This window comes from Poecile atricapillus, chromosome 6 (assembly GCF_030490865.1).
Source record: "Poecile atricapillus isolate bPoeAtr1 chromosome 6, bPoeAtr1.hap1, whole genome shotgun sequence".
Lineage (NCBI taxonomy): Eukaryota > Metazoa > Chordata > Aves > Passeriformes > Paridae > Poecile > Poecile atricapillus.
This window is the reverse complement of record NC_081254.1, coordinates 9,174,742-9,198,213: the sequence shown is the minus strand read 5'-3', so window position 1 is coordinate 9,198,213 and position 23,472 is coordinate 9,174,742. Positions and strand designations below refer to the sequence as shown.

General features: G+C 39.3%; 1 protein-coding gene across 16 annotated transcripts in view; it reads right to left on the bottom strand.

Moving 5' to 3' along the window:
• The window catches only part of ANK3 (ankyrin 3), a 291,521-nt gene extending 268,274 nt beyond the window's left edge, over nt 1-23,247 (bottom strand). For 13 of the 16 annotated variants that reach the window (XM_058841986.1, XM_058841993.1, XM_058841988.1 and 10 more), the window contains exon 1: nt 22,351-23,222. In XM_058841986.1, the coding sequence (XP_058697969.1) occupies nt 22,351-22,413 (63 nt within the window). In that variant the 5' untranslated portion in view covers nt 22,414-23,222. Of the gene's footprint in view, nt 1-22,350 lie in introns of all 16 variants that reach the window. The other 3 variants (XM_058842005.1, XM_058842004.1, XM_058842000.1) reach the window with 3 other exon arrangements.
• Nucleotides 23,248-23,472: the final 225 nt, after the last annotated feature.

Sequence of the window (23,472 nt, the reverse complement as noted above, 5' to 3'; positions counted from 1 at the left end):
AAAACAGAACCAGATGCCCTGCCATCCCTCTCCACCTCACACCAGTGTCTCAGAGAGCCCCGGTGAGGTCTGCAGCTCAGACTTGGTAATTACTGTTCCTCAGCAGCCTTCACACCTACAGCACCATGTGCTTTTGAGTTCTGGTTCATCAGCCATTTGGGGACTGTTCCAAAGCCACATGTGGCTCAAGCAAGGAGCCACTTTCCCTAAACAAGAAGACTAAGATTAGCTTCCTGCACCCAAAATGCCTGCCTCTCAGACTGAATGGCAGGCACACTGAGACATGGCAATGGAGAAAGAGGCCAAGTTGCTATTTAAGCTCTCAAACCTCTTCTAGGAACAGTACTGAAAAACAATACTTTTACATTGAAGGAAGAGAGGTGTTACATTAAGACTTCTTTGAAATTGTGTGCAATTTCAAATTTGAAATTGTGTGCAATACTGGAGAGCAATGAACAGAAGAAGTGAGGCAGAGAATGAGAGGATGGGCAAATTGTTACTGAATACATAAACATTGCCAAGTATTAATCAAGTACATTTCTCCCTATATCAAGTTCGTGGCATACAGAACAACATAGTGTGAAAGTTTTCACAATAAATGCTCTTCATATCAAGAGAGAGCAGCAGATTCTGCTTCCAGTGAGCAGGGTCTTCTTTGAAGCCTTAGCATCTGAAAAATTATCAGTCAGAGAGAACAAAATTACTTTCCATCCTCTCCCATATTTCCACACTTATACATCTGCAGAGAAAGCCAGTCATTTCCAAAGTGTTTCCAGTGTTAATATACCAAATTCTTTTAAATAAGAAAATACATATGTATTAGTAACATAAAAAGCTTCAAAACCATACATAAAATCTGTAAAATCTACAGCAACCCATGCTGATTAGCACATCTGTGCCAGTTTAAGTGGATGCCATTGATTTAGCTCATCAGACAAACGTGTTTACCATCAGCTATGCTTCTCCCATACTTCCAGTATAAAACTCAATGGCACATACATGATGCAGAGTCTTAAAAAGGACAAAACAAGCACTGATGACTTATCATGAGTGATTTCATGCAGAAGCTTCCAATTGTAAGCCCCTATCTGCATAAATTCAAACTCATGAATAAAGGAGTTCTAAGAGTAACTACCTCAGTTATCAGTTTTTCCATCACTGACATTTTTCAGCAGCAAAATAGGCCTATCTTATCCTGGTCCTGAGGAAAATGTGCTCATTGTCTCATGCATCTGAGGAGGTGAGCAGAGATTATCCTGAAGTTGGTTTAAATATATTATTTTTCCCCTTAAAATTCCACTGGAAGTCAAAGAGAAAATGCAAAGGGAAGGAGTGTGCTGAATAAATCAAGGAGTGGCACATTTTTCATTTTTCTTCCCCTCTGAAAGGTCATCCTCTAGCATTTCTAGATTGATTTTTGAGATGCCAGTGAGTGGAGATAACTAACATCCAGGTTTAATCCCATCAGTGTCACTGTCTTACAAATGGTGGAATCCACAAGTGATGACAACAAAGACAAAAACAGGCAGTATGAATTCAAGTATTAACCTGCCATCGCAGGGATATAGCAAGGTAACTAAATACACCCTGAGCACATGCAGCAGCTTTTCTTGGCTGCAGATCCTGAGATGGTGTCAGTTTTTGATAGCTCATGCTATGAAACACATCAGCGCTTGAAAAGTTTTCCTGGCTGGCCTCATTCTGTGTTGCTGCAGTTAGCTAACAGCCAGAAATCCCCTTGACCAGCTTTCTTTCCACTCCATTAACACTTTCACTTACCCACCTCAGCCTGTTTATTGCAGACTTCACAGGATCAAAACATGACATCAAAATCATAAGGGGTTTGTTACTGCTAAAACATATTCTTGCTAGAGTACAAATACACCATCAACTACTTTCAGAGTATATACTCTTGCAACGTTATTAAAGACTAACCACTTTGGAAAAATCTTTTACATTTTACCGGTTTACCTTCAGGTCAGTAAACTGCATTAAAACATTGGACTAAGATCTCCAATACAGGAAACAATTTCATTACAAGCTCTGAAAAACATCACTTACAATATTGTGTACTACTTTTCAAGAGGCCAATCATGAAGCATCACTGCTGGCTGGTTATATTATGTATGAAAGTGGTTCAGAAGTTACAGCACAAGACTACAAATTGATCCTTCTTGGGGTTATTCCCAGCTCTATTTGTGATTCTCTATTTGTGATTCGCAGTAAAACAAGGAGTACTGTCCCCGCCCTCCCCTTTTCCTGCCCCACCTCCCCCTGGGCCCAACCGAACTCTACGTGTTTCTCAAGTACCCACCAAGTACCCGCACTCAGGTTTTTTCCTCCCACAACTAATGGGTAAAAATTCCGCAGGTGAGCCAGAACTAAAAAAAGGACACTTAATGCCGAACACTAATCAGTAAATCCTATGCATGATGTGTACTACCCAGTAAAGTAGCAAGCAGCATCCTATATTTCACATTAAGGTAGATGGGATGAAAATCTGTTAATCATTTATAAACCTTGGTTTGTGCTGCCCACTGCTTTGCCTCTCAGTTTTGATTGCAAACTGGATGGTTTTTATTGCTACCACATCATCTAAGCTTCCTCTTGCTGGTCACAGCCCTCTTGTCATTCCTGTATTCCCCTGATTCCCAAACCCTGTCTATGCCTTGCTACTTAAGACTTCCTGTGTTCTGTTCTGCTGTCATTTTTCCTTCCTCTGTTCTCCTAGGACATCTGCCATATTTCCATTTCTGTGTCCTATCACCTCTGACAGTCCAATCTTGCAAACACAGATTTGTGCTAGGCGATTCTAGATGGCAAGCTTGCTCATTCAAATCTGTGATATTTAAGCTCTTAGTCAACAAATAAGCAAGTCACTTTTTCTCTTTGGTGTTAGCTGCTTTTGCAATCATTACTGCATTTGGCAACTAAAATAAAACGCTCCTATGGTGAATTTGCTAAAAAGTAAAATCAAGAAAGTATTGTAATGGATGCATTCAGAAGAACAGATTTTAATAATATTAATTCAGTAATACTAAATATGCTTATTTCCAAAGAGGCAATAATGCCATATATACACTGTGTCATCAGAAATAATTTATACAACTATTTATCCAATATACAGCAACTGTATTTGAAAAAGCTGTTTCAGCCTGATTATAGATGCATTTTGAATTTGACAAGTAATTCAGCTGGAAAAATAAAAATCATGCCATACTGACATGCTCTTCTTGCCTTGTCTGCCTTTGGCCTTACAGCTCCATGTCCTACTCGTGTGGATTTGAGAAAGACAAGTACTCATTTCTCATTTTCCTCTCCATGAAGAGATGTGAACCCCCACATCTTCCAGTCACCAGCCAAAAGCTTCAAATCTATATCCTGAATCAGCAGACTGTGGATTTCAACGCTGGTTTGAGGTGGGCTCCCTCTGAGATCTGTTGTAACAAATATTCCGTTTTGTGAAAAACATTTCAGCATTGTGGGGGGAAGGATGGGGGGAGAGATGTCTTCTGACTTAGGGAATCCAGAATAGAATGAAGAATCTCTATTGCGTTATGTGGAAGGAATTATGTGCTCAAACCAATAGGCAACCAAACATCGATGAATATGTGCTCAGATTTTTTTTTTGTCCTATACATGTTTCTGTGGTCATCTATTTCAGAGAAGCAAATGTTCCTCAGCAGATTTATAACACCCCAGTCACACCCTGCACTGGCATCTCTCAAGGCACACTAATCAGCTCTGCTTCCTGCCTGCGGCACATTAGGTCATCCTCTCCCGCTCTCCAGTCACACTGGGCACCTCAAACAGGCAGCAAGGAGGGCAAAGCTGCTCTTCCCCAGTCAATCTATATTAAGGGGCTTACACTGCAAAGCAAAGGAAGTGCTGAAAGAGGATACAAATAGATTAATATTACAGCTCATAAGCAATCCCAGGAAATTAAAAAAAGTCTGCCTGAACAACACAGACTTATTTGCTACAGGCAGCTCTCACCATAGTAACCAGATAGCCTGTCTGTGTCTGTTAGCTAGGGCATTTATAAATGAGAACATTTTTCTCCATTTCTGTAACACATAATTTGTAATTTGGTGACAAATTTCAAACAGCTGAAAAATAATAATCAAAACCTAAAGGAAATGTCCTCTTTTTAAAATATATATACAGAGCAAAGGGAGAGAGAAAGCTAAGACTTGTGTAACATGGTTTCTTTGCACAATAAAGCCTTCTCACAATAGAGATATATTAAACAAGATATATACTACTCTGAGCATTATAGATCTTGCATTCCACCACACATCACAGGTATTTTGTATTTGTGTGCAATGAGATAATTTATTTTGGTAGCTATTAATTCTAGCAAAAACACTTGTCTATATTTAGGTATTATACTGGAATTGTATTTCCCCAGAGTTCTTGTACTTGAAATCTACATAAATAATTAACAGCTAGTAGCCAAAAAAACCAAATAGATAAAATACAATGACTACACAAGTAGGTTTTTTTCAGTTATTCTTTTCAAGCTTTATGTTAAGTTTTCAATATAGAGCAAGTTGAGCAGATAAGAATGGTAACTGCTGTGTTTATATTCTATGGTGAACATACTCCTTTAAGCTCACTCTGGAAGGTGAGGCTTCAATCACATCCTCCAGCTTGCATCTTTCCGGCAGCTCACACAAATTATTTTGCTGATACCACCATGTCAAAGGGACCAGGCTTCCATCTGTACATTCCCCTAATATACTTCAAATTCCTAAAAAAAACACCCTGCTCTATTTTTCATTTACAGTTCTTCAGCTGTACTAAAGTTAGCCAATGTGAGGACATACAGGAGTAGCTGTACAAGAGTCCCCTGCTACAAAGCACAGAAAAGATCATTCAGAATCATCCTCTTGGTGTCATGTCAGAGGAGGGAAACAAACCCCAGGGACACACCATCAGACTTCCTGGCTGTTCCAGGAGATGAGAACATTTGCATGCTACAAATCCCATGCTGAGGCCTCGGACCAATGCCAAGCCCCTCCGGCCAAACCTTGCCTCCAGCACCGGGGCCCTACACAGGTCTGCACATTTCCATAAGGGATTACTGAGGTCCAGCTAATACATTCCACAGTTAGAGATATTTTTTTATATACCTGCAGTTTGATTCCTACTGTCAAGGAATTCAACTGAAATAGAACGTACCTTTCTTGCTTCTCCATGAGTATGCAGACCTCATTTCTCACAATGTAATTCATCACAAAAAAGGCTGCCAACACTGCCATTTTGTACTGTCTGCCACACAAGATTTTGCTGAGATAGCCATTAGTGCTAATGCTTATCCTGGCAATGGATCACTCTACTGAATAGATTTGCTTGCTGTAATTATTTGAATTACTTAAAATTAGTGACATGCCAATCATTTGTTCAGCAGGGAGGAGATGCATACATTTTCTAGCAATAATCAACACAAAGTTGTCATAGTCAACCAAAATGGATTCCTGTCCTTAAATTCCTCTTAGAGTTACAAAACGTTTTAAATTAAAAGCTACTTGGGGCTTAGTTAAATAATCATTTAGAAAAGTTATGAAGAACTCTTATGAGACAGAATGAATACACAGCAATTCTAAACACAGACATGCAAGTACATGACTCACATAATTCCCCAAAACTACCATAACTCACTAAGCACTATTTAGGCATTTGACAAACCATTGGAATATACTAAAAATATAACACCTGGAAAGAGCAACTGAGTTGTTTACTTTAGTTACCACCTATGATTGGAGCCTGCAGTGCCTCAGATGCACACCCCTGTCCCGGGGACGCAATGGAAGTGCTGGAGATCAGTCAAAAATGTAAATCCTCACCGGATGAGCCACCAGCTGAGTGTAAGCTCACTGTTGTAATGCACCCTCATATCATGTTTGCAAGTCATAAGAGATCCTGGCTGTAAGCAAGCTACTATTTTCTGGGGGCTCAGAGAACCAAAAAGCTACAAGGGAAACCCCACAGATTTCTCAGCACACAGTGAGTGGCTGTTCTCTATTCATGATTAAATTTTCACTTTTAACAGGCAGCTCAGATATGAAGGTACACAAATACTGCAGCAAAATAGTTCTAAAGAGTTTTATTGCCCTTATTAATTTCCACTGAACATGACTACAAAAAGGACATGAAAATAAAATTACAGTGACTATTGAATACCCCCCCACACACACACCTTTTCATCTCCAGGTATTTTTACTTTCCAAACAATTATGGTGTGCCTTCAAATGCTGTACCCTCTCAGGACCTTGCTTTATGAGTACTTGTTTCCTGATAGCCCAACCATCAGAGCAGCAAACACCAGTACTGATGTGCAAACCCTTGTGTGCCTGGTGGATTTGGTGTTTATACCCATTCAGAATAAGTACAAAAGAAATTAATGGCAAATTTGGGTTTGGAAGCAGTATGTATCCACTTTTCACTGCAATAAATATAGATGACAGAGAGACAACAATATATCAGGTATAGATGAAAACCCACTTTCAAGGCAGATGCCCCAATCTCCTCTTCATTTCCATTCCCTCTCCAAATCACTGACAGTGTTCTTCTCAGTGTTGATTTTTTGCAAGGACAGACTTATAACAGTTTCTGTTCAATTTAGGTGAAGTGTGAAGATCCCACAAAACCTCAAATCCCCCAGAACTGCAAAATCCTCAAGTACTAACACTGAAGCTGGAAGAGAAAACACAAAATTCTGTACTTTAGGTTACACACGATACATATTTCCCAAAGCATATTTTACTTTTGCCTCAGCGGCACAAATATAAAACTATTATAGATGATAATTTAAGCTCATTCTTAAACTGTGGATGTTACATTCATTTCCCTACTGTAACAGTAGTCACATTTCTGCAATGGGAGTTTGGCAGCTTCCTGAGGTTTGGATTTGGTAATGCTTTTGTACAGGTAACAGTGCAATCAGATGCAGATAAGGATTCAGTTCTTCTATACTTTCCTCACAATCCAGTGATTTTCATGAACCATATCCTTCTGAAACAAAGTTTGAAATCCAGGTGCCTACTCCATCTAATCTTTGTTCTGAGGTTTTTTTGGTGGGTGCTATGCTTGATTTTGATTCTTTTTTTTTTTTTCCCAAGAGAGCAAAACAAGGACAGATTGCCCATGCCTCCTGCTGAATCACAGAATAATAGCACAGGATTTCTTTTATTCTTGATAGTGTAATATGCTAGACATGTGTTCCTGGTTAGGTATAAAGACCCGTTTTTCCTTTGAATTATTTGACAAAGGACCAAGAATGATGTGTTTATTTGCATCATGCTACCATTATATGGAAGCCTGGCCTTAGAAGAAATGTATAACAATATTGAGTGAATAAGATGACTTTTTTTTTTTTTTGGACCACTTCAATTTTTGCATTAGTGACTAAATCCAAGCAGTGTATAATATGAATCAACATATGATTAATTCTGCCATGAATTAATATGCATTAACCTAATGAAAAAATCTAAAGGTTATTTAAAAATCCCAGCAGGGTATTAATTTTCCAAGGATAAAATTAATCAGACTACATAAAATTTCAAGACAGTCTCAATCCTATAACAATTGTTTTCATCTCTTCATGGCTTCAGTTTGGACATGAGGGTTGAGGGCCTGGTAACACTTCACATGGCCATTCTGCACATTGGCTGTAAGGAAACAGGAATTCCGGTCAGGAAGAAATCAGGACTTCTCTATATGATGCCTGTAAGGGGATCTCCACAAGGCCCAAGCTGCCCTGTGGAGTCCATCCTGCTCCACTGTCATTGCCTCACCACTAGCTCAGCCTCAAAAGCAATGGAAAACTCCTCAAACATTCCAAGACAGCATCACTTTTGTACTTTGACAGCTGTAACTAACTCAGCACAACGTTTCATCACTTTAAATATTGGGTAAAGACCACAGTACGCTAAAAGGTTCAACTTGCACTGTCCTGAACACTGAAAGTCCTTATCACCCCCAATATAAACCACACACTCATATGCAGTTGTCACTAATGCAGCATCAGGAAGTTATTAGGAAACATGTGAAAATAATACAAAATGCCTCTTACTTCTGAACAGTCCTAAAATGAAGGGACCACTTTCATTCTTGGCCCCTAATTAGCCCACAGAACCAATTGTGTTTTTTTCTTTACAGTTTCATTACATTATACATTCAGCACCATGATTATAAAAAGGGAACTGTTCAGATATGCAATACTTGGGGTAGATTTTTTAAAATACACTTTGTATGCTAAATATCCAGGTCTCTGATGCACTGTTCCTTTCTGCTGAAATGCACAGCATGGTGATGAGATGAACTGTAAAATACTTACAAAACCTCATGTAACAGTGGTGAAATACTTAAAAGAAAAAAAAAGAAAGAAAGAAAAAAAAAAGAAAAAAAAAGAAAAAAAAAAGAAAAAAAAAAAAAAAAAGCTGAAATTTCTAAAGAGAAAAAAAATCAAGCCAACACTGTGACTGATTATTTCAGCCTCTATCCTGTGCATGACCAGCTCTTAACTGAGACAGAGACCTAGATTCAGCTCATGAGAGTATGACTGCTACAACCAAGTAAGGGAAGAGCAACTCCTGGGATAGAAGCTGCTATGAAAAGAAGATTTGTCAGAACATTCCATCATTCTCTTCCCAACCAACTGAGCACAGATATTGCTTAGCTCCAGATTGACATATCACACATTTTCAGAGATAAAGACAAAGCAAAAATATGTTCCAAATAACAACTTTCTCTCCCCTTCCCCCTCTCTAATTATAAACCTCTTCCTAGTTTTGTGGGATTTATCTCAGCATGCACCCTGCAGTATGCCTATCATTATGAATGGCAAAGAATTGCATAATGGCATTGTTAATAGTCATTCACAGAACTGTGCTGTAATGCATTTAGAAAAACCTCACAGGCTAAGTCGGGCCAAACAAGTAGCCTGATTTTAAAACTGCTGAACAGACAAGCAACTCCCACTCTCAGTGAAGCTGCTGAGTGCTCAACACTTGAGAACTGGAGCACTCTATAATCTCTGCTCCTAGTTTGCCTTCTGAAAATTTTGGCTTTAGACAAAAAGTCTGGTCAATATTGATCCTTAAAGAGAGTCAGGACTACTCCTGGACTAATTCTAGAGTTTTGGCAGGAAATGTGCTGGCATATGGAAGGGACAAAGATTTGGGTGCTCACTTTCAATAACCTGTATTACAGACCTGGATATTGCCCAGATCTGCATGTTTTCTTTCATTGCATTAAGGTAACCTTCAGAAAAATTATTGTATACTCTTGTTTCACCAGATTTCTCAACTGTCACCCCTTTAGAGTTCAAAATCTTAAACAGTAGTTAATAGTCTTTTTTGACATTTTGCACTACAATCCAGCCCTGCATAGATTAACGTTTTGTTTCCTATTTTAGAACAGTCCTGTCCCTCACAGCTGCAGAATAGCTTTAAGCACAAGTAACATCAGAAGACAAAACAGTAACTGCATTTGACAAAGCCCTCCAACTATATTTTACAATCTTACAGGCAAAGTGTTATTGTGTATTTATTGTGTGGATTTGCAATTAAAGAGATTATATTCTGGATAACAGGAAAATGCCTAAATTCAAATACTGTGAGATTTTACCCATCGTATTTCCAGCATTCCTCATTAGACTGACTGTACAATCATCCCAAAGTATTTTTTTGTGCCTACAGAAATCCTTTTTCTTGTTTCCAAATTTACAAGAACTTCTGAAAAATGAACAAAAAGGATGACAGTTCCTGTTTCAGAAAGGAGCATGAACTCCTGTTTTTATGAACTTAAAGAAAAATCAGTATTCCTGTCAAGATTGAAAAAAAGGGGGGAAAAAACACCAACCCTAAATAAAGCTCAAATGATGCTGACTTTGGTAACTCAATATATTTCTGCTGTCTGCTGAAATTTGCTATCTTTTCAGGGCACCCTACAGAGACTTGAACAAGATGAGAAAAGGACACTATTTCAGGACCACTAAGATTGGGATCAATGGTAACCTTGTCATTTGGATTTCTCAGTGTACTCACAGTAAATTTAAAAGGTGAGAAAAAGACCTAGGATGCAATACATAAATTTATTCCCAAACATGCTCTAAGCGGTCTCTTAGTATGAATACATTTTATATATACTTTAAACCTCTATAATTATACAATACTATAATGTAGCAAACCAATCCAGCCGTATCTGAAATCTATTGGTGTCTAAGACATGACTGAGGAAAAAATATCTGGAAGAGATATGCTGACCATCCTTTAGCCACATCCTTTGCAAGCAGATTTCCCCTTCTATTTTGGAGTATACTATAAAACAAATGATGGAACTTGAAAGTATGTGCAACACCTAAAGAAGAGAAAGCAATAACAAAAGAAGTGAGGCGAGCACTATGAGAACAGATGGCTCTAGTCCATCTGCCCCATCCCACCACCAAACTGCTCTTGGTCATTTTAATAAGTGATGAAGACCTCAAAAGACCCAAGGACTAGTAGCTGGCTAGTGCCTGTTCCTCCTTTTCCACAGTGCCCTCAACAGCAGCTGGAGTCACAGCCAGCAGCTTTACAGGACAGCAAAGCACTGCTCCTCCTGCACTGCATGACCTGCCAAAAACAGAGCAGCAGATCTCTTTAAAGGCAGCCAGCTTGCCTGCCTCATACTCAAAATTTCTAGATTGCTAACCTCTTTTTCCTTACTGCTACTGAGGTTTGCTGGTATGCTCTGGAAGCAATCTACCAAGTATCAAGTAGCTAGGTCCCTTCCATTAAAAGTAATTTCTAGAAAACGAGCCATGCTTAACCCTGGTTTACAATCAGGTGTAAATACCAGGCTCTGCAATCTGATGATAAAAACACCCACTCCAGAAATTAGGCAGAATCTGTGCTGCTTTCTTCTCACTCAGAGTTTCCAATACAAGGAACAGTTGGATGCTGCAGCCCACAGGAACTCTCTTCCTCTCAAGGTCATTGCAAAGGGCTGCTGACTGCCCCTCCAAACTGGCCCTGCCTGCTTTACATTTAATTTGACATTAGGGTCAGTTCTGCCACAATGGAGCTTCCTTACAATAACATTTCTATGTGTAGAGAAGTGAAAAATAAAGCAATCAGTGGCCACATCTTAATTTTGTTTTCAAGACCTTATTGCAGCCAACACCTAAAAGCAGAATTGTGAGTGAATACAGAAGTCAAAGGCTGGCTGTATAGCTCAGAGTGAAATATTCCATTGTAAAGGCATCTTTTAATTTAACAGAGCTATAGATTTTCATAAATGAAAAGCCTGAGACATGACAAGGATTAGGAAGGATACCATTCTCTGCTAAATACATGTGTGAGTGTGTATGTATTATAAAGGAAAGGAGAAGGCATGGAGAGAGACCAGAAATCCCTGTATTAGGAAACATGGCTATAACCAAGATGTCTGGAAAGGATAAGTAGAATAATTTGTAGTTGTGGACTTTACTTTACATCCAAGTAAACAGGGAACAGAAGTACACAGTTGAACTCATTACATAACAGAGATCACATCAAGAATAAGAGGTTTGGTGTAGCAAAAGAAAATACTAAGGTGGAAGCAACTTTTCAGTTTTGTTGCATTTGGGTTTGTTTGGGTTCTTTTGGTTTCTGATTTAAAGGCAACGCTAGAGGGCAATGAAGAACGAACCTGCATCCGGCATGTAATGCCTAGCTGGGGCTGCTCTACTGTATTCATGCAGCATCCATAGGCTCCTATTCCTGGGGCTTGGGAACTTTCTAGAGAAAATTTCAAATCTCTCTCCTGAAAGAGTTTCCAGATATTTCACTTGATTTTTATTTTTTACAATATTAAGTTGCCAAGTAATATGATGATTTTACCAGGCTCAGCAAAAATCTGGGCATACCACCACTTATGTGGCTGCTCAAACTGAGGCCTGGATTAAAGAAAAAAAAAAAAAAAGTAGCACTTCTTGAATTTAACTATACTCCTAAATTTAATAAAAGAAGTTATGCTCCTGTTTATAAGTCACTCTGAAAGTCAGCCTTGGATTTTCTCTTCAATTTCTCTTTAGTAGCATGATGAATTAAAATGTTTCAGGCCACTAGTCCACTTTCAAAAGTTCAGCTTTCAGACAAATCACCTACAGCCCTTACTGCAAATACGGTATTTCAATATTCCTGACAGTTTCATCTATATCTGTGAATGAACAGACATCCTCTTTGGTTTTATTTTACCTGCCAGCAGTTGATTTTCAAATACTTTCATTTACTGAGTTACTTGCTAAATTTAGTGCATTAGTAAGTTATGGGGCTCCATAACAAAATTTTTAAATATTTTTAAAACTCCTCATAATTTTCACATTTTTAGAATATTTGTCTCATACTGTATAGTAAAAAAAGAGAAAAAAAAAAATAAAGGTGGCTGCTGAAATCTGCTTTAAGAGTAAAACTGTGATAACCCTATAAACCATATTTAACACAAGTTTGCTACAGCTACTTGGGAATCTCTTTTCTCAAATACTTTGCTGATCACAATATTGTAAGCACCACCCTTGAAATACCTTTTATTCTCATAAAATATCAGTAAAATAAGCAGGCTTGAATCACCCAAGTCAAGCTGCACTTTGATTCAGATTCCTATCTTCCTTGCTATATACATTACCTGCCTGGTTCTTGTTACTTAAAACTATCATTACATTTATGTGGACAATACGTCTTTCTTTAAAAAAAAAAGTTAATAATATCCTTTTATGTCCCATGGATGCATTCTAAAATAATATATAGCTTCATTTTCAAATGGGACTGAGTGATGAATGATAGAAGGACTCTTCTGGCTACAAAACCAAAGCCATTTACTCATTTCCCCTGCCTAAGAAATACTTTTTCCTATTTTTGCCTTCCAAAACTATTTCAGCTTATGTTCCTAATGACAGAAAATTGTTTCTTACCAAGTGGCAAGGAATGCCAAGATGTTGCACGTAACTGGTGTGGAAGGGGCTCTAATGAGAAGAGACACAGTGCATGATAGGTAGTAAAGAAAGGAAAGAGGTTAATTTCTTCTATTGTCAATTGTATTAATCAGTTCATTTATTCTTTTGAAGAAGCTTTACAAGCAATGAACACACACGAAGAGCAAGAAATGCTCTAAATGAAACTTGTTTGAAAACTGAATTTAGGCAAGAAAAGTGACTGAGAAACCACTCTGTACCAAACAGGCTTAAATTTGTGGTGCCTGAATGACTGAAATAGCTAAATCTCACCATGGTTTAGGGTGGACCGACATCCCCATATTTAGTTTTTTTTAAAATAAAAGGAATATTAAATAAAACCCCTCTCTGTGTCCTTCAGAGTCAATAGAATGTGAGTGGAACCAGCTGCCAGAATTATACAGACCATCTTCAATAACAAATTTCCAGCTTGAAAACTATTCCAAGTGACATCACTCCATTTGCTACGGCTTTCCCCTGTGATAACTCCGAGCTGGCATTCTACTGTAAATATTAACTAGTAATTAGTAGTGATACTGCCTCCCAAGCAAACACACACAACAGTAATTAAGAAAATGAAATTACAGGTCTGTTTAGGGGAGCAGGGAAAAGAGGAGGAGCCCTCTGCATCACCTGCATAGCATTAGCCCCATCTGAGGAGAGTTCCTGTGCATCCCAAGCACTCTGCCTAAGGGCTCTGCACTCTGCATTCACATCCCTCACACCTGGCTGAGATTTTGCCTGGAGAGGGATTTCTCCACCAGGATGAATTTTGTCCTCATCACACACAGCACCGCCTGATCTGGAGTGCTTTAGCAAACACCATTTATTCTCACAGGCTGCGAAACCAGTATATCTGTAACTCTTAGGAGGCAAACAAGCCCAGGCACCACCCCGGCCAAAGGAAAATGCTGGAAATGAGTAGAAGAGGGTGAGTGTCCTCTCCCTGTTGCTGCCCAAGGAAATGCCACCATGGATGGGCCTTCTGCTTCCACTTTCTCTACCACCTCCCTCATATCCCAGATTCTCCCATTCAACCCTCTGACACAAATTCCAAGGTAATTAGCAACTCCTACCACACTAGAATCACTCAGATTAAAAGGGTCTTATGAACATGTTCAGGAGCTTTTTAGAAAGATTCTTACTAGTTTAGAAAGTGACTGATGGAAATTAGTGATGGGACCTTGTTTAAAGGCATCAGCCACTCCTTGACTAAGGATCTCCTTAATAACACCAATAGGGGACATCACACAAATACCAGGCAGTACAGCCAAACCATGCTTTTGGTGTTCTTTTCACCTTTTGGGTTTCATATTATTTTATTAAGACCAAAATTGATACAAATTTTCACTACAGGTTATTCCATGAATGACACACCCAAAACCAGACGAAGAACACAGCTTGCAGTGATCTGTTTGACACAAATATAAACTTTAGACCAAACTAGAAGGCCACACACACCTCAGCAATACATAATGGTTATATAGCCATTATTACCAAAAAAAAAGTATTACTCCCATCAAACAGCAGTTTTAAACAAAGCCATGAAGCAGATTTAATGGCGAATATGAAGCACTACATTTCTTTATATAATTCCCTTTTTCAATCCAAGATGCTTTAAAAAAATGACTCGCAAATAATCAATCCTTGCTTACATTCACAAACTGCTAATGTACCATAGAGAATTCTCAGCAGGCACAATCTCTTCTGAGCACCAACCTGAAATAAGTCTCAGATGGTAACACCTTAAGAGTCTTAAATATACTTAGCTATACATTTAATTTAGGCATAGCAAGACATAGGGTGTCTTACATTACAGACAAATGCTAAATTAAATACACGTGTGTAGTTCTACCCTAACTAGCCAATTAATTCCTCACCTTCCATGCCAAGAGAAAAATTCCATGTTTGCCCTGTGCTGGTTTGGGAAAGAAAGGATAGGAAAGCTCATGCTTGTCACCATTTATCCAGCAAATACGCTCAACTAACTGAGCCAACACCTGGCAGCCAATGGAATGCAACCTTCACCTCCATTAGAAAGTTAGAAAATAACTGGGAGACAGTGTGGCAAGTATTGTTTCTGTAAAAATACGTTACTATTACACATACTCCAAACTTAAGTCTGAGATCTTCACAAGAATGATCAACAAGAATTCATTACATTGTTGGCTTAATCAGATACCAAAAAGATTCATCACTTGAAATAAGGACCTAACACCAATTTAATAAAATGTTTTTATACAGCATTAAAATTTAAATCCTTAAGGTGAACCTTTCTGAAGAGAAAGATCCAATTGCCAAGCATTGTGTCCTATTTTCAGCATATGAAGTTAATAGGGAGCTTCAGCAACATCTACTTTTTCAGCTTAAACCCCTTAGTTGTCTACTTCTGAAATTACCTCTTCCCTGCTAAGCTACCTTGATATTTTCAACAAAAAGAGGGGATACAAGTAGTTCCCTCCTAGCACAGTGTTGGCTCGCTACATCCTGGAACTCGGCACAGCACCATCCCCTACTCTACCAGGACTCTGCCAGAGGTGGAGGAAAGCTGCAGGTTCCAAGACCACCTCCACAAGCTGGAAATGAGGTGAGGAGGCTGAGGAACAAGCCCATGCTCAGTCAGGCTTATGCAGATATACAGGCTCTTGTTAGGAATTCAAAGGGGATGCCCAGATGCAGTTAGTTTTCTCAATCTGTGATTGACAGATTGATCAAAGTATTTTTAGCTTAAGTGACAGCCATTATATAACTGTGATAAGCACTTCAACACCTACCAGACCTACCTAGGCGCTATCACTAAGACCTACTGAATCCTGTGGCTGCATCAGTCATTGGGTTTGGAAAAAGGAGACTGAAAAGAGACCATTCAGGTTCTGAGGAATTTAGGAAAGGTCTCCATATGATCCAAAATAATTTGAAGTTTACACAAAAGCTTAATAAAGACTGTTACGAGAAACTTTCATACTGGTCCCTGGCACAGTGATAACTGCAGAACTGCAGGATGAAACTGGAGCTGATCCACTGTGCCTCTTGCAGCTCAAACCCACTTTCCGTAATCAAATCTAATTGTAACCTAATAGTACTTAAAACAATTTACTGCAAAGGAGACAACGTGGCCTGGACAGTAAGTGCCCAGCTTGTGGAGTAGGAGACACTGGAAGTCCTCCAGCTGAGGTGCCAGCAATGACCCAAGTCATACTGGAACACTTCGCACTCCTGCTCCTGCTCTGCCATCCCGCACCCAAGCAAGAACCACCAAGGAAACGGAGTGCTCGGGGGTGCCTCAGTCCTGTGGGTGACAGGAGGCATGAAAACACACAGGCTCCATCCTGGAGATGGAAAACCCACTATAAAGGGTCAGTGCAATATGAGGGAAGTGCTGAGAGAACAGAAGGTTCAACCCACAACTGGACTCAAGGCCTTCAGCTTCCTGATGGAGGACATGCACTGACAGGATCATTCAAGAGAAGGAATAGCTCAGAAACCCAGTGAGGAAATGCTGAAAGATAAATTTAAAAACAAAAAGGGAGGAGGCAGCATGGAGAAACAAGTGGTCCTACAGCAGCTGGAAATGTGGCTCATTGAAACAAGGGGAGACTGCCACAAGAGGGGCAGAATTTGGTGAAGAGGGAAAAAAAAAAAAATCAACTGAAGTACTTTTCCACAGCTGTGCTGCAACTTCTTAGACCTATCTATCAGAAGGACAAGAACTATTCACACATGAATTTTCCAAGAAAAGCTCAAAACTGTAGGATGAACTAGTGTCACATGATCCAGTAATCTAACTCCGGTTTCATGTTCTCACAAACTGCAAGATTCCCCTGTTTAAAAAAAAAAAAAGCATGTTAAAAAAAAATCATTGTTTTTTCAGCAGGAGTGGTAATTGAGCAGCAAGATGGAAGGATTGTCACTCAAGTTATATCACTTATCCAGAGTGAATTATGTTAAAAACATGAGTAACATAACACACCATGCTGTTTCATTTCATATAGACTGTAACAACCTCTCCCTACATTTTCCTAACCATATATGCCTAGGGGCCAGCAGTTACTGACAAATACTACTGACTAATACTAGTTGGATAGTATCAATTAGAGTATTTTCTCCAGGGAAAAGGGACATTTGAAATGGGTGCTTTCAAAACAGTAAGATTTTTAACTTTCCATTACATATGCTTTCTTTCATTCCAGTATGATAAAAGCTAAAAGTATTACCATGTACCAAAGTGATTCCAATGGAATGACAGGAATAAATATATTTTCACTTCTCTGTGTCAGTTCAGAAAACTGATGGCAAGAAAATGTGTTTGATTCAAGAGAAAACTTTCAGAAAACCATTAGGTTAAAGAATAGTCGTAATGGTTGAAAACTACTCCATTCCACTGTTCCTGGGCATTTACTATTTGGACATGCAAATGAAAAGTATTTTCCAGAAGTTCCAGGGGCTCTTTGTGCTTTGTTTCCTCTTTAATATATTTGCTGAAAATATGACGTTAAAAATCTAACATCAATAAAGCTGTTCAGCTAAAGTTGAACAGGTAGAAATTTGAAAGGAAATCCATTTACCATGCACCAAATTCAATTTTCAGCACAGGATGTATTGACATACTAAAGATTAAGACTATCACCACATAATTAAATTTAAATCTATAAGAACCATTTCTCATCCACAGAAATCTAAAATTAACAACATAGCATAAACTTTATTCACCAAGACATGAACAGATATAGTTTCTCTATAGAGTCTATTTGAATTTTGTTTCACAAATATAAGCATATTTTCATTTCTCAGCTTGTCAGGAACAACCCAAATTTAGAAATCAATTTACATTCCACATAATAACTTAATTTTATGAATAAATTAAAAGCTACAAAACTATTCAGAAAAGTCTACCATGAACATTCGCTTTACCATTAGCAATGAGTGTTTCTCCAGGGGGAACAAACAGCAGCGAATACTCACCCCCGACAACAATAACATGGGAACTGAAGCAACCACATTAGCAAAACCAGTGGTAAAAGACTACTTTGAAAGAAGTGCAACACCACCACAAATCTCAGAAATAGAACACAACCACTTATCTCATCACGACCAAACCTGGTGTTCACAGGTGCTGACTTACAAGCAGCAGCAGATCCACTGCCGCTGTACACACAGAGATGAACCATTTGACCACATAATGATGAAATGCATGCCAAGAGCTCAGGCCCCCTGATATTGTCTCCACTGAAATCAGTGATGTTATTTCAGGAGAGACAGTCTTTGCTTATAAAGGACCTGATCAGCTCCACCAGATTGATGGACAGCTCTTCTTCCAGACCACTACTGATCTTGCAGCGGGGAATAGCTCATCACACCCAAGACCATCTGATCTCTCAGCATCTGTCCTCATGCAACTTAAAATTTCTGCCCCTTGAAATTTCTCATCCAAAGACACACTGCTGACCAGATTTTCAGCAGTGTGCCACAACGGAAGAGTCCCCTCTGGAGACTGCCACGAATGCTGCTGAGTCAAACCTTGGAGTTACAACAGAGCAAATGTCCCTGGCAGAGATTGCAAAGTGTGTTCCCAGTGCAGTGAGCCCAGGGTGTTGGCTCAAGAAAAGTGGATTGAGCTAAACTGCCTATTAGTCCAAAAAATAATGCTGGCTGCCCTAAGCAGCCTGACCCCAAACACCGATTTTTCACCTGCTGCATAAGCAGCTGGCTCTTCCCTGCACAAGGCATTCATTCTTGATAGAAAACAATGGAACACAATGCTGAAGTCATGCTACAGTTATCAACTAAGCAAGGCAAACAGGTGAATTAATAAATAGATTAGAATTACTTTAAGGGGTCAGCATGAGCTCTCTCCTGTGTAATTTTAAGAAGAAACTCTATTTACACATTTCTCTTGGGAGTTTCCATCACTGATTTACACAATACATACACTGAGAAACATCAGCAACAGTAACTGTGCAGATTTTCTAAAGATCTTGAAGGAAGAAAGGGAACAAAAGATTCCTCAAAACAAAAAAAATATGCATTTTCAGCAAAGCTTCTGGTACAAGAGTTGAATGTGACATTTCCCACTACTCAGAAGTGACGGATGACCACAAATAACCATGAAATTAAGTGGGGAAAAAAATTATTACAAAAGTTTTGAGCTGGTCTAATTTATTTTTAATTCCTGCACTTCTGATTATCTTTTAAAGCTTCAGCTTGATCTTTTAAAGATCAAGGAATTTTCATGGCTAATTTCTTTCTTGCAGTTTGAAGGGGAAGAGGAAAGAATACTCTTTTGTTAAAAAGTAAAGCACATCTTACATCTCTAATGACAGCTGAGTTCAGTGCTCTCCTATAACTGAGACTCCAAAATTTGCTGTAAAGTGATGACAAAAACATACAGGATAAAGCCCCTCCATAACACCTTGGGATTCAACTTGGCAGTTTTAGAACACTGACACTGTAAAAGTGTGGCAGGACAACTGAAGCTCAGGCACAAGAGGCACAGGCTGCTGGTAGGGAGGAACCCTGAAGGATGAAGCAGAGAAACTAATTAGGCTTCCTATCCCATCAGAGCTAATCCTGTCCAGTGTAGCCTCAGCAATAAATATTGATGTGATACCTTCATTATCCTTTGAAAGCTGTATCCCCACTGAATACCACAGTGCTAGAACAAAGTATTGTTCTGCTTTTATCTAAATTGTCCATCCTTTATAACAAATCTCAGTGACACCTGGGTGGTTTCTTATCTTTCTCCTCCTCACCAAGACTGGTATTTTCAGTATACGTGCTGAAAATCTATTCCTTTGGCCTATCTGTTCTAAATGCAGAGCTACTGCACGTCTTTATGCTCAGAAGTGAGACCCTGTTTGCCAGGTGAAGGCTTATTTCTGAGCTACAACCTAATCTATAACTCTAGAAAATCTGAACACACACTGCTGATTGTGACTTCCCTATAGCAAATGTAACCTTTTCCTTGCTGCCCCTCCTGCATATTTATTTTAGAAATTTTATTAAGAACAGGAAAACTGAGAGTGGATGAAGAGGGAATGAGATATGAATGGCAGTCAAAGAGCACAAGGAAGACTTGTTACCACTCAACTCTAGAGATAAACGAGAGAAGGCGAGGGAAAAGCTAAAAATGGAGAAAGCACAGCTGCCAAGAAAGGAAGTATCTAAAGAGAACAGGAAGGCAGGAAATACCCATTTCAGGATATCTTCTTTAGGATGGACAGGTGGCGTAACTCGCTGGAATCACAGATCCAGTTAAGTTTTCACCGGGCTCAGGAGTTTACTGCCAAATAGATTTGTTTATCTATAAACCCCCCTCGGTTAGTTCAGTAATGCTCTTCAAGTACACCTTCACTGGCCATTCAGGGATTCATCTTTTGAATCAAACCAATAAAATTAAAACCTTCCCCAAACACGCTGTGAAAAGAAGGGCAAATTTCTGCCACAACAAGAAAAATGATTGCTGCCTGTTTAAAATAGAGTAGTTCCCTTCCCATCAGGCTATTCCAGGTCAAGTCCGTGTCTAACACTGACATGGAAGCAGCCTTAATATGCAACTAGTTATGAGGAGCGTGCTCCAGCCCAACACAGCACATCCCAGCTGCCTCCACGATTCCAACAGCACAAAGGTAAAAATCAAACTGAGGAGGGAAACACTGCTTCCTGCAGGTTTAAGAAGCACAGCTACTCCATGTTGAAATGCAAAGGTCTGCAGTCACACCCTGGTATTGGCTGCAGCTCGTGCGGCAAAGACTCGAGGCATGATGGGGAGCCATTGCCATTACCTCACAAAACATCAAGTGCTGGGGCTGTCCTTGGTCTCCCGTGCTCACAGCAGAAGCTCTCAGATGTAAATGTGTCCCATTGTTTCTTCCATCCACCCCCCACCCCCGCCAGAGACCAATGACACTGTTCCAGTCACCAGAGGAGGGAGGGCAGGGCAGTTGTGCCCACAGAAGAATCATCTTTTCTAGGTGACAATACAAACAGACTGTGACCAGCCTTTGCTGGAATAGCAGGTCAGACTCCAGAGTTTGCTTAATCCTAAATCCCCTGGGCTGCTCTGTCTCATTGGCAGTTGGGTTGGTCCTCTAGAATACATGATCAACTGTATGAGCTTCAGCTATAGAAAGTGGTGTGTGTGCTATAAAACTGTAACTACATTGTTGGACACCATAAAAATGATTTCTATAACATGGTAAAATATTAACAGTCAAAATTTAAAACCCACCCCATAATTAAGGTGTAAATGTATCTCCTAGTCCTGAGGCAACCTATCACCCCTGACAGAAACATGTCAGGAAGGTATCCTAATTTACCATTAAATGTGATTTCAATTATATTTTTCTATGCCTCCTTTCAAAGCTGCTCTTTGCAATTCTGGGAGAATAGAAGGACCAGTACAGTTTAATTTGCTTTTTCAACAATCTGTACTGAATCCACCAAGGAAATGGATTAACTATGAGGCCATCATACACTTTCATATGGTAGGAAGGCAAACACATGTTCAGAAAATAAAGGGTGGGAGTCTGAATATATTCTCTGCAACAATGATAAGCCTTTCAGATGTCTTTTTCTACAGCAATCAAGGGAATTCACATTATAAATTAAGATACAAAGTTAATATTTAAAACAAGTTTGCTAAATCTAGGAAGTACACTTCTTCAGCTTTTTCTATCTGTTTAAGTATAAACACATTAAAATCATCAATTTCCAAGTGGGAGGTAGAAATTACATGGCTGTCAGGAAAGCAAAAAACTGTAACATAGAAGGTAATAATCACATTTGTCTTTTAAGTACATTTTCAGGCAAAAGGCTTATGCCATAAGAGAAATTAGCCTCACTGAAACTGGAGTTTTATTCCAGAATTTAATTGAACGCAATATTTTCAAGCCCCAGAAATACATAAAACTGATCCAAGTGACACACAGCAAAAACCATAGCCTTCATAACATTAATGCTTATTGTAAACTTGTTTTTCTTAGCCAAGTCCATAATATTCATTTACATGGGCACATGTTGATTATCAGTCTCTCCTTTGAAAAAGGCTTCATTCAGATACCTGTTTATTTGTAATCCTGTGTTTGGAATACACTATGAAAACTATAATCACATTGAAATTCTGTAACTAGCATATATTTAAAGCCAAGAATACTAAAATAATGCAAAACAACTGAGTTGCAATGCTAATACTGATTCCAGCAAAGAACACACCCATCAGCATCTAGCATAAACAGAACCATTCTGATTCTACCATCATCCTTATTCAAAATAAATTATCAAACCAAAGCCACTCACTCCACACCCAGAAGCAAATAGGTAGAACAAAAAATGAGACAAAAACAGAATTACAGCAGACTATCTGTACAGGTAGTTACCTTTTTTCCTTTCTTTTTCCTGTGAGCTGGTTTAGCATTTTTCTCTTTTGCTTCCTCACTCATTTTTCAGCAGGTAAACGTACAGGGAAAGGGGAATAAAAGAGATCACTGTTTGTATTCCAACATGCAAAGCCGCTCAAGTATTCACAGCACTGAAACCAAAGTCCATCTGCTGACGCTTCTCAGACAAGTAACAGAATAACTGCTTTTAGAGGCAGTCTCTGCTCCTGCTCAGCCTGGAATCGCTCATAAGCCTTGCTCTGCTTTCCCCTGTGAGAAACGGGCTGTTCTGACATCAGTCCAATCCCTCTAAAGAAAAGCAAAGGCGTTTTCCTCTCTCTTTCTTAACCAGTCTTTACTCCCGAGATCAGATCGTCCACGTTCCTCGCTTGGTCATCCAGAGCGCTGCCAGTCTCTCAAATGGAGTTGATGAGCCACACAGCAATTAGCTGCAGACGCTGGCAGGTCTCAGAAGGGTTCACCAGCAGATGATTTGCCGTTTCTCGCTGACAGAGAAAGTGAGCCCAAATCATTCGGATTGCCAGTCGCATACAATACCGACATGTGTTGAATGCATCAGGGCATACCAGAAAAGGAAGCCTCCAAGAGTGATAAAAGATCAGGTTACTGGATCTTAAAGCCACTCCCAGGCAGATCCAAACAATAAAAGGCACAACACGCTGCTAAAGAAATTGCTAGATGAGAGGTTTACGTTTCCAACAGCTCTATATCCCCGTTCAAAGGACCTGAAAATTGCCACTCTGAACAATAAGCTTGGCAATATTAATTATTCATCTCATAAAAGCAGCAACAGCATTTCAGCAAAACACACATTTACAACTATTCCTGCCTGTGCGAGCTTGCTCCTCCCTTGTTCGCCTGTTCCTATGACAGGATTTGCAGGGTCCCTGCAAAGGCAGCTCTCACACAAGTGTTACGTGCCTCAGGTATGTGCACGACTGGCAAGTCACAGATCATGTTTCCACATGCTGCCATCTACTCCGCTGAATGTTTTGGCTACTTCCCTACAAGTCTCATGGAAAAAAAAACCAAACAAACAACAACAAAAAAAAAACAAACAAAAAACCAAAAAAAAACAAACAACAAAAAAAAAACAAAAAC